The sequence below is a fragment of the Haliaeetus leucocephalus genome, unplaced genomic scaffold, assembly GCF_000737465.1.
Source record: "Haliaeetus leucocephalus isolate CR32 unplaced genomic scaffold, Haliaeetus_leucocephalus-4.0 Scaffold306, whole genome shotgun sequence".
Taxonomy (NCBI): domain Eukaryota; kingdom Metazoa; phylum Chordata; class Aves; order Accipitriformes; family Accipitridae; genus Haliaeetus; species Haliaeetus leucocephalus.
This window is the reverse complement of record NW_010972742.1, coordinates 5060236-5073337: the sequence shown is the minus strand read 5'-3', so window position 1 is coordinate 5073337 and position 13102 is coordinate 5060236. Positions and strand designations below refer to the sequence as shown.

Here is a 13102-nt window from a genome sequence, read left to right as displayed (position 1 = left end):
ATGCCACCCCACGGAGGGGTGTTTGTGAGTCTCTGGCTGCTGCTGGCCCCCAGTTTCGCCGAGCCCCCTCCTGGCACAGGGGGGGCCACCCTAGCCTTCGTCTTCGACGTCACCGGCTCCATGTACGACGACCTGGTGCAGGTGATGGATGGGGCCTCGCGCATCCTGGAGCGGACGCTCAGCAGGAGCACGAAACCCATCAGCAACTACGCGCTGGTCCCCTTCCACGACCCAGGTACGGCTGGGACGGGGTGAGGGCACGCGTCCCGCCGGGGGACGGGGCTGCGGGGAGCTGGGTTGCAGCTCTGGCCGGGTTTGGGGCTGAAGCATGCGCTTCCCAAAGTGCCCGCGCTGTCCTTTTTCCCAGTTTTTAATGCTCCGGTGACGGCTGCGGTGGGGATGGCAGCACGGGATGAGCCGCAGCTCGAGGGCAAGGTGCTGGGCAGGGGCTCCCATCCCTAAGCCACCCTGCAGACACAGGGCCACCCGTTTCTCTCCGGATTAATCCCAGTGCTGCTGGCACCCACTTGTGGGTGGCTCTTCTACTTCCAGCCTGTTCCGATCTCCCTGCTCTAGTCATGGGGGAGCATTTCTGTCCAAGTCCACAATGTGCTTCCAGGTCGCCTCAATAAAAAGCACCACTCGCTAAGAGGTTTTGGTAATTTACTGCAATACCAGAATCGTTTCTTTTTGTCCCAGTCTTTGCCTCGGGATTTTTATGCACACCCATAAATAGCAGCTGCTCTCCAAAAGAGCCCTGACCCCCCTACAAGGAGAGCGAGACCAAGGCTTTATTTTCAGCAGAAAAGCCGAGTTTGAATGAAAATTGCTGGAGTCAGACAGGGAAGGAGGCAGAGCCAGTAAATGGGTTTCTGCATCGCTTTGCAGTAGAAAAGGGTGCTGGGTTTGCAGCTCACCCTGACTGGGACCTCCTGGTGTGTTGGGGAAAGCTTTCCTGGGGCAGGCACGGGGCCGGTCTGCCCAAATCCACGTCTCGCTCGGTGCCAAGCCAGGGTAGATGCTTAACCCTGAGTCTCACAGGTCCCGTAAGGGTGTTTCAGGCAGGGTGGGCGGTTGGGAGCACCCGCAGCGTGGCATCGAAGGAGGCTGGTGCCGGTGGTCAGGGAGGCTGAGGCGACGGTGTCGGTGTGCTTGCAGAGGTGGGACCCGCCACCCTCACTGCGGACCCCCGGCTCTTCCAGCGGCGCCTGCGAGAGCTCCACGTCCAGGTAGGCGTCCTCAGCCCCGCGGCGCTGCTCCATGGCTGCCTTGGCATTTGGCACTTGGTGGGAAGCCTGGCCCTGCGTTCCTGTGTGGTGGTGTGTCGTGGGATCAATCCCTGCTCCCCTCCGGGACTGGCATCCCCCGGGAGTGTGGCAGGGGCTCAGGGCTGAACTGCGCTTGCTGGAGGCTGACCACAGCGGGGTGGGAGCGGGGAGAGGGTGGGTAACGCTGGTGCTGTGCCCCGGGCTCCTGCGATGGGGCAAAGCGCTCTTAGTTCACAGCTCTTGTCCCAAAGTGGGAATGTTTTCCCCTGAGAGAGTTTGCACAAACTCTCTGTGGAACCAAAAATCTCTTCTTCTAGAAGTGCTGTCTGAAAACTGTTTGAGTTTTTTTATTTTTAAAAAAAAATTATTTCAGCTGAAATGCTCTCCAGGAGTTTAATAATGCTTTATCCATCCCCGCTCCTGCCCTGCCTCCTGTGCATTGCTAAATCCCTGTGGCGTTTCCCTTTGGATGCAGCTGAGTTTTGGTGGGAGGTGTAAAGCTGCGGCTTTACAAAGCCCCGTGGAAGTGGGAGCTGGTCGTCTCTGTGCCTCTGCGCTCGCCTGGGGTGGCTGGTTCTCCTGCCGTGTCGGGGGTGACGGGCTGGGGTGGGCATGAATGTGCCCACTAAAGGTGTTTGTGGGAAGCCAGGGGCTTCTGAGTCTGGATCCCCAAATGGGTGGTTTAATCATCATTAGCGGTGAGACAGGGATGGGTCCTTGTGATCCTGCGTGTCCCTGCGGTACCACCAAGCTGCTCAGGCTGCGCTTGGGCTGTGACTCCAGCAAACTAGTGCAATTTCTCCCCACGAGCCGACACTGGGTGGGATCCTGCTGGGAGCCCACCGGGGAAGGGCTGAGCACTGGTTGGCTTGGTGCCCGTGCCACGTCCCTCCCTGTGTGCCGCAGGGCGGAGGGGACTGCCCGGAGATGAGCGTGGGAGCCATCAGGCTGGCCGTGGAGGTCTCGCACCCCGGCTCCTTCATCTATGTCTTCTCGGATGCTCGGGCCAAGGACTATGAGCAGCAGGAGGATCTGCTGCGGCTGCTGCAGCACAAGCAGACCCAGGTGAGCAGTGCTGCCCGCCGGCCTCCTGCGACAGCCGGCTTGGGCAGATGCCGCAGCAGCACAACGGCAGCTCCTGGCAACGAGTTGCAGCAATAAACCCCCTTACGTTGCCTGTTAGCGGGATGAATTTTGCATTTCCCGGGCTGGCTCGATGTACCGGGGGCTGGTGGATGCCGTTTGCATCCCTTCCCTGGGACAGACGCCCCGTGGCTGCGCGTGATGCTACGGGGACGGTTGCTGTGGCAGGTGGTGTTCGTGCTGACGGGGGACTGCGGGGACAGGAGCCACCCCGGGTACCGCGTGTACGAGCGCATCGCCGCCACCAGCTCCGGGCAGATCTTCCACCTGGACAAGCAGCAGGTGACAGAGGTGAGCGGGGAGACCTGCAGGAGCAGGGACGGGGTGGCCGAGGTGCGTGTGGTCCAGCCCAGCTCGGCTGCTCTTATCTTCTCCCCTGGGTTAGCCCTTGTGCCCGAGGCACCTCCAAATTGCTCCGGGAGCCCCGCTTTAGCCTGAAGCAAAGCGAGGGCTGGAGAAGGCTGGTTTTTCTCGAGCTTGCTGCTGGGCTGCTTGCGTGATCTTTGGGGTGAGCTGACTCGCCTGCTGCCAGGGAGGGGAGGTGTCTGCTTGGGGCTGAGGCCGAAGATCGGGTGCTCCAGTTGCTGTCAGCACCCTGGGAATCAGGCGGGTGGCCCGGCTGCAGGGAGAGGAGCCTCTCTGCCTCTCCCTGTCCTTGAAGCTCTCGACTGGCACGAAATCTGGGAGACGTGAAGAAGATCAAAGTGCTTTTCTGCTCATTACTGGGCAGCACCTCCCAGCAACAGCCCCTGCCCAACCTCCGGCAGTTATGTGTTTTAATGGTTTCTATTCCCACGAGCGAGCTGTGGGGTAATAACGCATCTGCTCCGAGCGGCTGAGCAGAAGCCACTTGGCAATAACAATGACACCAAATTACTCAACTCCTTTTGCACCTGCTCGTAGCAAGAGGGGCTCAGCCAGGGCTGTCACCTCCTGCCCACCCGCCCCGTGCCACCCTCGTGCTGGCACCCGCCAGACCCGGCTGGGCTGGCCCTTCACCCGGGCACTGTTTTGCAGCTGTGCCTGAGATTTTGGCCCAGTGCAATACAGCCCTGCTCCCGAAACGGCCGTGCCTGGTAGCGAGGAGGGATCTGTGTTAATCCTCCCCCATGTGCCCCCAGGTGCTGAAGTGGGTGGAAGAGGCCATTCAGGCCTCCAAAGTCCACTTACTGTCCACGGACCACGAGGATGGTGGGGAGCACACGTGGCCAGTCCCCTTTGACCCTAGCCTGAAGGAGGTCACCATCTCCCTGAGCGGCCCTGCCCCAGGGATCGAGGTCCGGGATCCGGCAGGTAGGAGCCCAGGAAAGGAGAACGGGTCGGGGGTGATGCTTTGCCTCCTGGAGAGCCATCATGTCGGGACAAATGGGAGGCTGTAGGCATGGGGATCACCAAACCCTGTGCTGAAAACTTAAATAAAAAAGCAATGACCTGCAAAGTCCTCGTTAAACACCAAGTGCCTCTGCTCTGCTGCCCTCCTGGGTTGGCTTTGCCTCTGGTTTTGGGAGGGTTTTCTCTGCTGCTGAGGCTGTGAGAGCTGTGTGATGGGCTCTGCACCATGGTGAGCCCCGAGGGAGGGGGCTCCTGGCTGGCTGCCGGGACCAGAGGCTGGACCCGGGTTGCCCATCCCAGAGGTTCACTCACTGTTGCAGGAAAGGTCCTCGAGAATGGCCAAGGTCTGAAAGAACTGCTCAGCATCCCCAACTCGGCCATGGTGGTGGCTGTGGAGCCCCATGAGCCAGGGACATGGTCGGTCACGGTAGGCTGGTAGCAGCCCCCGCACGTTGTCCCCTACCCGTCCCCTGATGCATATTTACCTGCCCAGGCTTTGCCAGGCATAGGCTTTTCCCCCGTCCACCTCCAGCCTGGCAGAGGATGCACGAGCGGGCTGGAAAGGGCTGGCTGCCACCTCCTCCCGTCCCCATCGCCTCTCCCTTCCCCTGCCCTCAGCACGTGCCTCTCGTTCCGCTTCCAGACCCAGAGCAGCGGCCGCCACTCGCTGAGGATCACCGGCATCAGCAACATTAATTTTCAAGCCAGCTTCTCCACCCAGCTGGACTTTGGTGCCAGCCAGCCTGGAGAGCGGCCAGTGCAGGGTGAGGCTGGTGCTGGCCCGGGGGCGTGGGTGCTGTGTCCGGGCTTCTTGCAGCTGGGAACGGGGCTGGGTTGTTTTCTCCCTTTTTCCTCTCCAGGTCTGCCCATCTCCGTGGTGGTGAACTGCACCGGTCTGAAGCCGCCTGGGCACTTGCAGGAGATCGAGCTCTTCAACACCTCTGGCCATGCCCTCCTCTCGCTGCCCGCGCGGCCCCTCTCCAACACCTCCTCGGGGCAGCTCTGGGTGGGCTCGCTGCTCCGCGTCCCCCCGGGTGACTTTTTGCTGAAGGTGAAGGGCGAAGACATCCAGGGCCACCCCCTGCACCGCCTCTCCGGGGTCACCTACACCAGCGTGGTCCCCAGTGAGTGGTCCCCACAGTCCCCAAGGGTGTTGAGAAGGGACCAAAGGCACCACTTCTGCTTTGGTTTCTGCTGGAGTATTTTTTTTTCTTTTTAATCCTGCTTCCCAGCGCAGCTCTTGGTGATCTCCCGAAGAGTATTATATGTGTGTGTGTCCCCAACTACTTCCAGGTCTACCCAAAGTGAACATCTCCAGCAAGATCCAGGCTTACAACCGCGAGCCACAGCTGATCTCCTGCTCTGCACGGAGCGAGATCCCTTTCCGCCTGCAGCTCAGCCGCGGTAGAATGAAGCTCGGGGAAGAGCAGCAATTCAGGTGAGCCTCTGGTTTGGCCCGGTGGGCTCCATGATGGATCCATGTGGGCAGTAACAGCCCCCTGAGCTGCGCTGCCTGGGGGGATGCGGTGTGCCGGCTGGGTGCCTGCAAGTTCTGAGCATCCCAAGGCAGCAGAGGAAAATCCCAAGGAACATTTCTATGGGAGGTGGGGGTGCACCCCTTTGCCTGACTCGGATGGAAAAAAGGTCCCAGGGATTTGGAGCAGGGTGGTAGCATGGCAGCCCCAGGGTTGGGCTGACCCCGTAGCCTCTCCCTTTTCACAGGAGTTTGGGGAACATCAGCTGGTTGATCCCTGCGGTGTCCAAGAGTGACGAAGGGTTTTATGAGTGCACAGCCACAAGCAAGTTCGGGGCGACGCGGGCTCACACCTACGTCTCTGTCTCAGGTGGGGACTGCTCGTGCCAAGCCTCGGTGCCCGTGAGTCTCCAGGTCTGTGTGTGGGCACAGGTTCATTTCACCCCGGCGTGCCGTGTTTGCAGAGCCGCCGCCGCGTCTCATAGCCCCAGGCAACATCACAGCTTCACCGGGCCAAGACGTGGTCATGTCCTGCCCGGTTTTGGGCGACGTGCCCTACAACCTGACGTGGAGCTGGGATGGGAAGGCGGCGCAACCGGGGGACGGCCGGACCAGGCTGCTGCGGAACGGCTCGCTGGAGATCAGCCGCGTGCAGCCAGGGGACGGGGGTCCGTACGAGTGCGTGGCACGCAGCGCCCACGGCACTGCCACCGCCTCCCTCTGGCTCTTCGTCCGGGGTAGGCTCTGCCCCACGTGGGACCCTAGCCCGGGTGATGCCGTGCCCCGTGGGTGGGTGGTAGATGGCACCCGGGGTCTGAACCCTTCTCCAACCCTGTGCAGAGGCACCGTGGGTGAAGGTTGATGCCAGCCCCCAGCGTTTCAGCAGGGGCCAGGAGCTGTGGCTGAACTGCACGGCTGGGGGTCACCCCCCACCCCACACCACCTGGAAGCGCTGGGGCTGGGTGCTGGAGCAGGACAAGAGGTAACCTGGGGGGGACGTGGGTGCCTTCGTCCTCCCTGTGCCACCCCTGCAGGGATGTGTAAGGTGATGGAGAGGGGCTTGGGGTTGCCCATAGGTCTGGAAAGAGGAAGGCATTGCAATATCCCCAACCTGTGCACCTGAGATGGTTGGCATGCTGCTAGCCTTAATTTCATATATTTATTTTTAAGCCATTCTGCCTTATCCAGGTCACCATCCCCACCGAGGGGAACTCAAGGTTCTTTGCATGCCCATTGTGTGCTCAAGTCTCAGAATACTTCTTGTGCTTCCCCTTAATTTCTTCTGCTTTTTGGCTTCCGCCTCCTTGCCTGTGTCAGGCTGGGAGTCCTGGAGTGGGCTTTGGGGAAAGTGTTTTTTGCTTTGGAGATGAAAAAGCCCAATTCTCAATGCTTTTCCCTGGTTCAAAGTAACATCCTTCCCTGCAGCAGCTGATGGAGCCGGCTTTAAGTGCTAACCCACATCTGTCAAATGCCCAGCACTTAGCACGTGTGCAGGATGGCCTTAAGCCTGCTCATTTATTTCAGCACATTTTTTCGTCGGCTCTGTTTTTACAGGGCTCGTTTCTCCCTCTCTCCCCATTTGCCGCAGGGTTTTCACAGATGCTCAGGGTACCCTGCACATCAGGGCTGCCATCCCAGAGGATGCGGGGAATTACAGCTGCTACGCCAGCAGCGCGCTGGGTTGGGATGAGCAAGTCATCACCCTGGAGTTCACCGGTACCTGCTCCCCGCCGGCCGGCCGCATCCCGGGAAGGGCTCGGGCTCAGAGCTGCCGCAGGAGGGATTTATTATCCCTCCTTTCAGTCCCTTGGCTGCTGGCTCACACCTTGCAGCACACGAGGGATTGGGCTGTCTGTGATGGAGGGTGTTGGGGGGCAGCTCCCAGGGCCCCGGGGTCCCCTTAGGGTGAACGGCATCACAACCAGCACTGCAGGGAGTCACCAAAGCTGTCCCTCTCCCCGCGGCACAGAGCCTCCCGCAATCCTGGCAGTGACGCCCAGCCTGAAGGCACTCGTGGGAGAAGACGTGACCCTGGAGTGCTGGGTTTTGGGGGTCCCCCCACCCTACGTCACGTGGTACAAAGGTGAGACCGGGATGGACCTGGGGAGCAAACCCTCTCCGTGCACTGGGGGCTCTCCACCACCCTGCAGGGACATCGCATGTGGGGTCCCCTGGACCAACAGCGGGAGGGACCCCCAGAGGCACTCAGGGTGCTGATGTGGGGGGTTTCTCGGGGCAGGCGAGCAGGCGGTGGCCACGTTCCCACCCGGCACCCAGCGCGCCGTCCTGCGGCTGCAGGCGCTGCGGGAGGAGGATGCGGGGCAATACGTCTGCGAGGCTCTCGGTGAGGCTGGCGTCGCCTTCGACGGCACTGTGCTGGACGTGGGGTGTAAGTCTTTGCCCCTCCTTTTGGGTGCCACCGAGCACTCGAGCCTATCTCCACCGCTGTCCCTTCCAGGCTCAGCTCCTGCTTGCTGCTTCCCAAGGTTCCTCTTGCCCCCAGCTCCCGTGTTCCCCAGCATGGGGGTGTCAGTGCTCAGTACAAGTGGGCTGAAGCCTGGTGGGGTTTCCCAGGGTTAGGAGGGAAGAGGCTCAAGAAGTGGCAGAAGACTGGTGCAGATGGTATTGTATGGGACGTGACGGCTTGGGGCAAGACTGGGGATGCAAAGTGCAATTAGTGGGATTAGGTGGAGGTGGGGGCTGGCTTCTGTGTGTCTGAAAACCCAGGTACCCCAACTGATGTTCAGGTCTTCCCACCATAGGCAGAAGGGATGGAAGAGCCTATGGAGGAGGAGGAGAGGAGGTTCTGAGTTGGGAGCAGTAAAGCTTGAAGCAGTTAAAGGTGGAAAAATGCAGGAGGTTTTGCTGAGCCAGGGGGGTGTTGAGTATAACTGGAAGGGATGGAAACTGCAACGGCTATAACAGCTTTGGAAAAACACCAAACGCTTTAAGTCAGTCTCATAACCTTTCAAGGCACCTGGCTTGTGGGTTTTGCAGCCCTGTCTCTTCTCCAGGCTCGGCTACGTGCAGAGCCTGCTGTGGGGAAGCCGGGGTATCAGACCTGCCTGAGACCCTTCTCCTCTGCTCTCTCCTCCAGCTGCCCCTCACTTTCCTGAGCCCCTGGGGGACACGGCGGTCGAGGTCGGGGAGAGCGTGAGCCTGCTGTGCCGCGTCGAGGGCTCTCCCCCACCACGGGTTACCTGGTCCCGGCAGGACGGGAAGCCCGTGACGGGCTGGCATGGGCCGCGTGGTGTTTCCAGTGAGCTGGAGACTGCCGAGCTCTTCATCGACAGTAAGAGAGCTGAGCGTGCAAGCGTGTGTTGGCGTGGTGGAGAGCACGTGCGGGCGTCCCACCTGGGTGCATGCTTACGCAGTGTCACCCTTGGGTGCTCTCCCCTGTCTGCTGCAGGCCGGTGTCCCAGCAGTGGGATTAGCCCCCATGCCCACCTTTTTGCAGCAGTAAAGCATTGACAGAGTGGGTTTAGTTGCACTTTTTACTTGTGGAAACTTGGCTGTGCTGTAACAGCCTGCAAGCCTCCAGTGCTGCAGGGTCTCTCACCCACTGGGGCTGGGGTAGGGGGGCTGGATGGTGTCACCCCATCCTGCAGCCTGCTTGGGGCTCTCCAGCCCCACCAGGCTCAGGATTCTCCCTGCCGGGCTCCAGGTGCCTCGCTGGATGACCAAGGCATCTATATCTGTGAAGCCCAGAATGAGTTTGGGAAAATCCAAGCGGAGGTCAAGCTCACGGTCACCGGACACGGTTTGCTTTTACGTGCTTTTGTTGGTGTATTGATCCCGGCCGCTGCCAGCGCTGGCCGTGCTGGTGGTGAGCAAGTGCCAGACTCGTGCAGCCACGTCTGCTCCTGAGCCGGCTGTGGTGAATGCTCAGCACCCCCCCCCCAGTGCAGGGCTTGGATAATGCCCTTCCACATCTTTGGCTTAATGTACTGACACGCGCTTGAACCCAAATTGTAGACGAATATCCCCAAATTCTTGGGGGAGCTGAATATCGGAGCCGGCTTGTGCCGAGCCAAGGTCTGGACCTTGGAATAAAGGCAGTCCAGATTTGTTCTGAGCGTTCCTGGCCAGTTTATCTCCAATTAATATTGTTTCCCTTTCTCCTCTTTCAAGCAGCCCCAGAAATAGCTCTTGCATCCCCTGTGGTCCGTGCGCTCTCAGGCCAGCCTGTGTCGCTGCCCTGCGTGATCCTGGCCGGGAGGCCGTTCCCAGCCCGCCGCTGGCTGAAGGACGGGCAGCCGGTGAGGCTTCCGCGCCCGCTGGGATGGTGGGTGGGCAGGCAGCCACGAGCATGGCCCTGGGGCAGGGGCTTTGGTGCAGGATGGGTGCTCCAGCCTCCCAGGGCCAAAGCTGTTGGTGAAAGATGCCAGGGGAGCATTTGGGTTGGGAGGGTAACATGGGTTTATCACCACGTCAGGATGTTTCTACTGCTCAAGGATCAGTTTCTCAATATGCCCCAAAGACATGGCGATACGGTAATGTTTGACCCCTCCGTCTGTCCTGCTTTCTGCTCTCTGCCCGTGCCCAGGTAGCCCTGAGCAGCCGCTACTCCGTCCGGGCTGACGGGAGCCTGCATGTGGACCAGGCATCGCAGGGGGACGCGGGGAGGTACACCTGCGAGGTGACCAACACCCTCGGCTCACACAGTCAGGACGTGTCCCTGGTCATCCACGGTGAGTGGCAGGGTACCAGGCGTCCCAGCTCTGCGGTGAAGAGGGATGGGTGCCCTCTGCGCTGCTTAAGCAGCAAAGTGCCGCTCTCTCTGGTGGACACAGCCCTGGCTGCGCAGGATGAGGTGCTTCTCTTTCTTCCCAGTTCCTCCCAGCATTGAGCTTGGCCCTGTCCTCATCACCGCCACCGAGGGAGTGGGCATCGCCCTGAGGTGCAATGCCACTGGTGTGCCCCCCCCTACTGTCACCTGGGCAAAGGTAGGCGGCAGGAGGAGGCAGGCTGACGTCCTCCTCCCAGCCAGGCTGTGGGTCACCCTCGGGTGTGGGGTAACGTGTTTGGAGGAGATGTAGCTCTCCAGTGTGGCTGTGGCTGCCCGAGGAGGTGGCACCAAATGCCCTGGGAAGCCGGGACTGGAGGTAGCTTGCTCTGATGGATCCGGAGCCGCCTTCTTGCCCTTGGGATGCTCAGCTCATGGGAAAGTCTCTGCTGTCTTCCTTCCTCCCTTCCCTTTCCTCTGCAGGGCACAGAGCCCATCTCGCTGAGCCCGCGCTACCACCTTGACCCAGATGGGACCCTCCTGATCCCTTTGCCCTCCCCTGGGGACGCTGGGACCTACTTCTGCACAGCTACCAACGTGGCAGGCTTCTCCAGCCGGGAGATGCAGCTCTCTGTCAGCAGTGAGTGCCCAGGACAGGTCCTGGCGCCAGCTCCTTGTAAAATGCCTCCAGAGGGTGGTTGGCAGGGAAAGCGTGACCTGGGGACTCGCCTAGCTTCCTTGGGCCACTTAGCCAGGTGCCAGATGGGTTTCGCGGATGGGAAGAGCAGCAACAAGGGCTGTGGGGCACCTGAAGCGTTCCTACACCAGCCGTGCTCCCTCTCCATCCAGCGAAGCCCAGGATCAGTGTGAACGGATCACAGGCATCAGACCCCGTAACCATCCTGGCTGTGCTTGGGCAGGAGACCACCCTGCCCTGCGAGGTCCAAGGCTACCCCCCTCCCTTGGTGGTGTGGACCCAGGAGTCCCAGCCGCTGCCACTCGCCACCGCAAGGTAAGGAGGGCTGTGGGTGCCGGGGCCGTGCTCTCTTGGTGCTGTGTGTCTCGCCGGAGGGATGCTGAGTCCGTGAAGGGCAGCAGCGGTGGGGAGATATGAAGGGCATCCCTGGTGCTGAGCAGCTGATGCTCAATGCTCTGGCAGGAGCAGAGACAGCTGAGCAGCACAGCATTAGTGTTGCTCTTTGAAGAGAGCAGAGCAAGAATCACCAGGTTTTTTTCCATCATACAAACATCTGCTGGGATGGAGCAGCTGCTCCTGACCCTTTGCACACTCACCCCGGACACAGGTTGGGGTTGGGAAGAGAAGGCGGCTCCAGCACAGCTCCCCAGTCCCGCTCGCCCATCTGCCTTCATGCACATTCCTGCCTCGTGCCGTCACGGTGCTGGAGGCGGCGAGGCCAAGGACGGGCCTGGGGATGGTGGATCCCTGTGGGAGGTGTTGGACCAGGGCTCGACGCTGCTCCACACCCAGGTGGCTGCAGGGCACCGAGGGGGAGTTTTGAGGTCTGGAGGAGGAGGAGAGCAGCGTGGAGATGACAGGCAGCCAGGGAGGCTGCGGGTGCTGCAGCCTCCCCTGCCTCTCGCAACCCACGTGTTGGGGTGACTTCATGGGCTTTAGGCATCGAAATGCTCCTGGGTCAAAGTTTGGCAGAAACGCAGCTGTGAGCCCGGCGGTGGCTTTGTCTGCATTGGAATGTGGGTTTAAAGGCCAGTTCTGTTCCAGTGGGTGACTTCTGGAGTGCCAAATTCATTTGTTGATGGTGTTGAGGCTGATGGCAGCGACGGGACAGTCATTTAATGCCATTTGATGAGAGAAGATAACCTGGAGAGTGGCTGGATATGTGTTTAGCAAGTGCGTTGGTCTTCCCCTTTGGAAGCAGGACCTGTTTATTCAGCACTTTAACACCATGCTGGAAGGGGCTCCCTAAAATTATGGGCCCTGATCTTGGGGTCAGTCACTTCTTTCCCTGCACCTGAGGATTGCTGTGGCCTGGGGAAGCAGGAAGGCATCTTGGGTTTGCTCTTCTTGAGGGACTGTGTTGCCTTGTCGTTCTTGTCTGGTTTCCCATGCCTGCTCCTGGTTGACCTGTGCTGCTCTCCACATCTCAGCTGGCTTGTCCTCATGTGCCTGGGTGATTTATGGGAGCGCACGGGGCGGAATTTGAGGCCGTGGGCTGAGATGATGTTATGTCTGTGGAGCACAGACGGTGCTGGGAGCGAGAGCACAGCCAGCTCCAGCTGCAGGGGCCATGCTCCGCAGGGAGCCCCGTCCCCCCGGGTGGGTGGCTCACACTGCTGCCTCGTGCTGAGCTCACCCAGGAGCTGAGCAAAGGGATTTTTGCACCCGTGGACAGCTCTGCTGCCCTCCTTGTGCAGGAGGTGGCCCTGGGGACCTGTCTCAAGGCAACGGTGAGCTCTCAGCCCTTAGCTCCTGCCCAGAGGTAGGTGACGGAGGACATGGCTGTTCCTCCCATCCAGCTCTTCTGTTCCCTCTCCCCTAAGGTACAGCGTCCTCCCTTCGGGGTCCCTCCGGCTGGTTGAGCCCCAGGTGACGGACACCGGCCTCTACACCTGCACGGCCACGAACGCCGCGGGCAACGCCTCGCTCAGCTACAGCCTGCACGTCCAAGGTTCGTGTCCGCTGGTTAAAATGCTCCTCCCGTGGGCTGTGGGTCTTCATGTACCGCCGGGGTCCTGCACCCTCCAAGCCCTTGGCTGCTGCCTGTGCCAGGGTCTGAGGGTGGCCCCAGCCTGAGGTCCCCTTTCCCCCCAGCACCCCCCCAGCTGCTGATCGGCGATGGGGAAAGCCACCTGACGGCTGTCGCCAATGACTCCCTGAGGATTCACTGTCGTGCCATGGGCATCCCCACACCCCAGATCCAGTGAGTACTGCAGAGTGGGGACGATCCTGCCCACGTCGCCCTGAGCTCCCTTAGGGGCTGCGTAACTCCCTGGGGGTGCTCTGCAGCCCAGCGTGCAAAGCTGCGGCAGAGATCGGGATGGGAGCTCGGGACGGGTGATGGAGACCCCAGCTTGGGGTGTCCCTTAGGATGGGAAGCATGAGTCCTGCTCCTTGCCCCTGGGATCCTGCTCTTCCTAGCAGTCTGGGCACTGCCAGCCCCTTTCCAGGTGACAAGGGGA

The 13102-nt window shown here is 60.7% G+C and overlaps 1 protein-coding gene across 1 annotated transcript in view; it reads left to right on the top strand.

The window, feature by feature from the left end:
* HMCN2 (hemicentin 2) overlaps positions 1-13102 on the top strand; it is a 37907-nt gene continuing 24805 nt past the window's right edge. Inside the window, exons 1-24 of the mRNA XM_010571117.1 lie at positions 1-235; positions 1159-1229; positions 2175-2333; positions 2580-2702; positions 3533-3704; positions 4064-4170; positions 4387-4507; positions 4604-4867; positions 5037-5181; positions 5466-5587; positions 5682-5954; positions 6058-6199; positions 6806-6933; positions 7187-7300; positions 7457-7606; positions 8315-8509; positions 8882-8977; positions 9349-9476; positions 9764-9908; positions 10051-10163; positions 10427-10583; positions 10793-10955; positions 12464-12591; positions 12735-12843. Of these exons, the coding sequence (XP_010569419.1) occupies positions 1-235; positions 1159-1229; positions 2175-2333; positions 2580-2702; positions 3533-3704; positions 4064-4170; positions 4387-4507; positions 4604-4867; positions 5037-5181; positions 5466-5587; positions 5682-5954; positions 6058-6199; positions 6806-6933; positions 7187-7300; positions 7457-7606; positions 8315-8509; positions 8882-8977; positions 9349-9476; positions 9764-9908; positions 10051-10163; positions 10427-10583; positions 10793-10955; positions 12464-12591; positions 12735-12843 (3560 nt within the window). The remainder of the gene's footprint in view (positions 236-1158; positions 1230-2174; positions 2334-2579; positions 2703-3532; positions 3705-4063; positions 4171-4386; positions 4508-4603; positions 4868-5036; positions 5182-5465; positions 5588-5681; positions 5955-6057; positions 6200-6805; positions 6934-7186; positions 7301-7456; positions 7607-8314; positions 8510-8881; positions 8978-9348; positions 9477-9763; positions 9909-10050; positions 10164-10426; positions 10584-10792; positions 10956-12463; positions 12592-12734; positions 12844-13102) is intronic.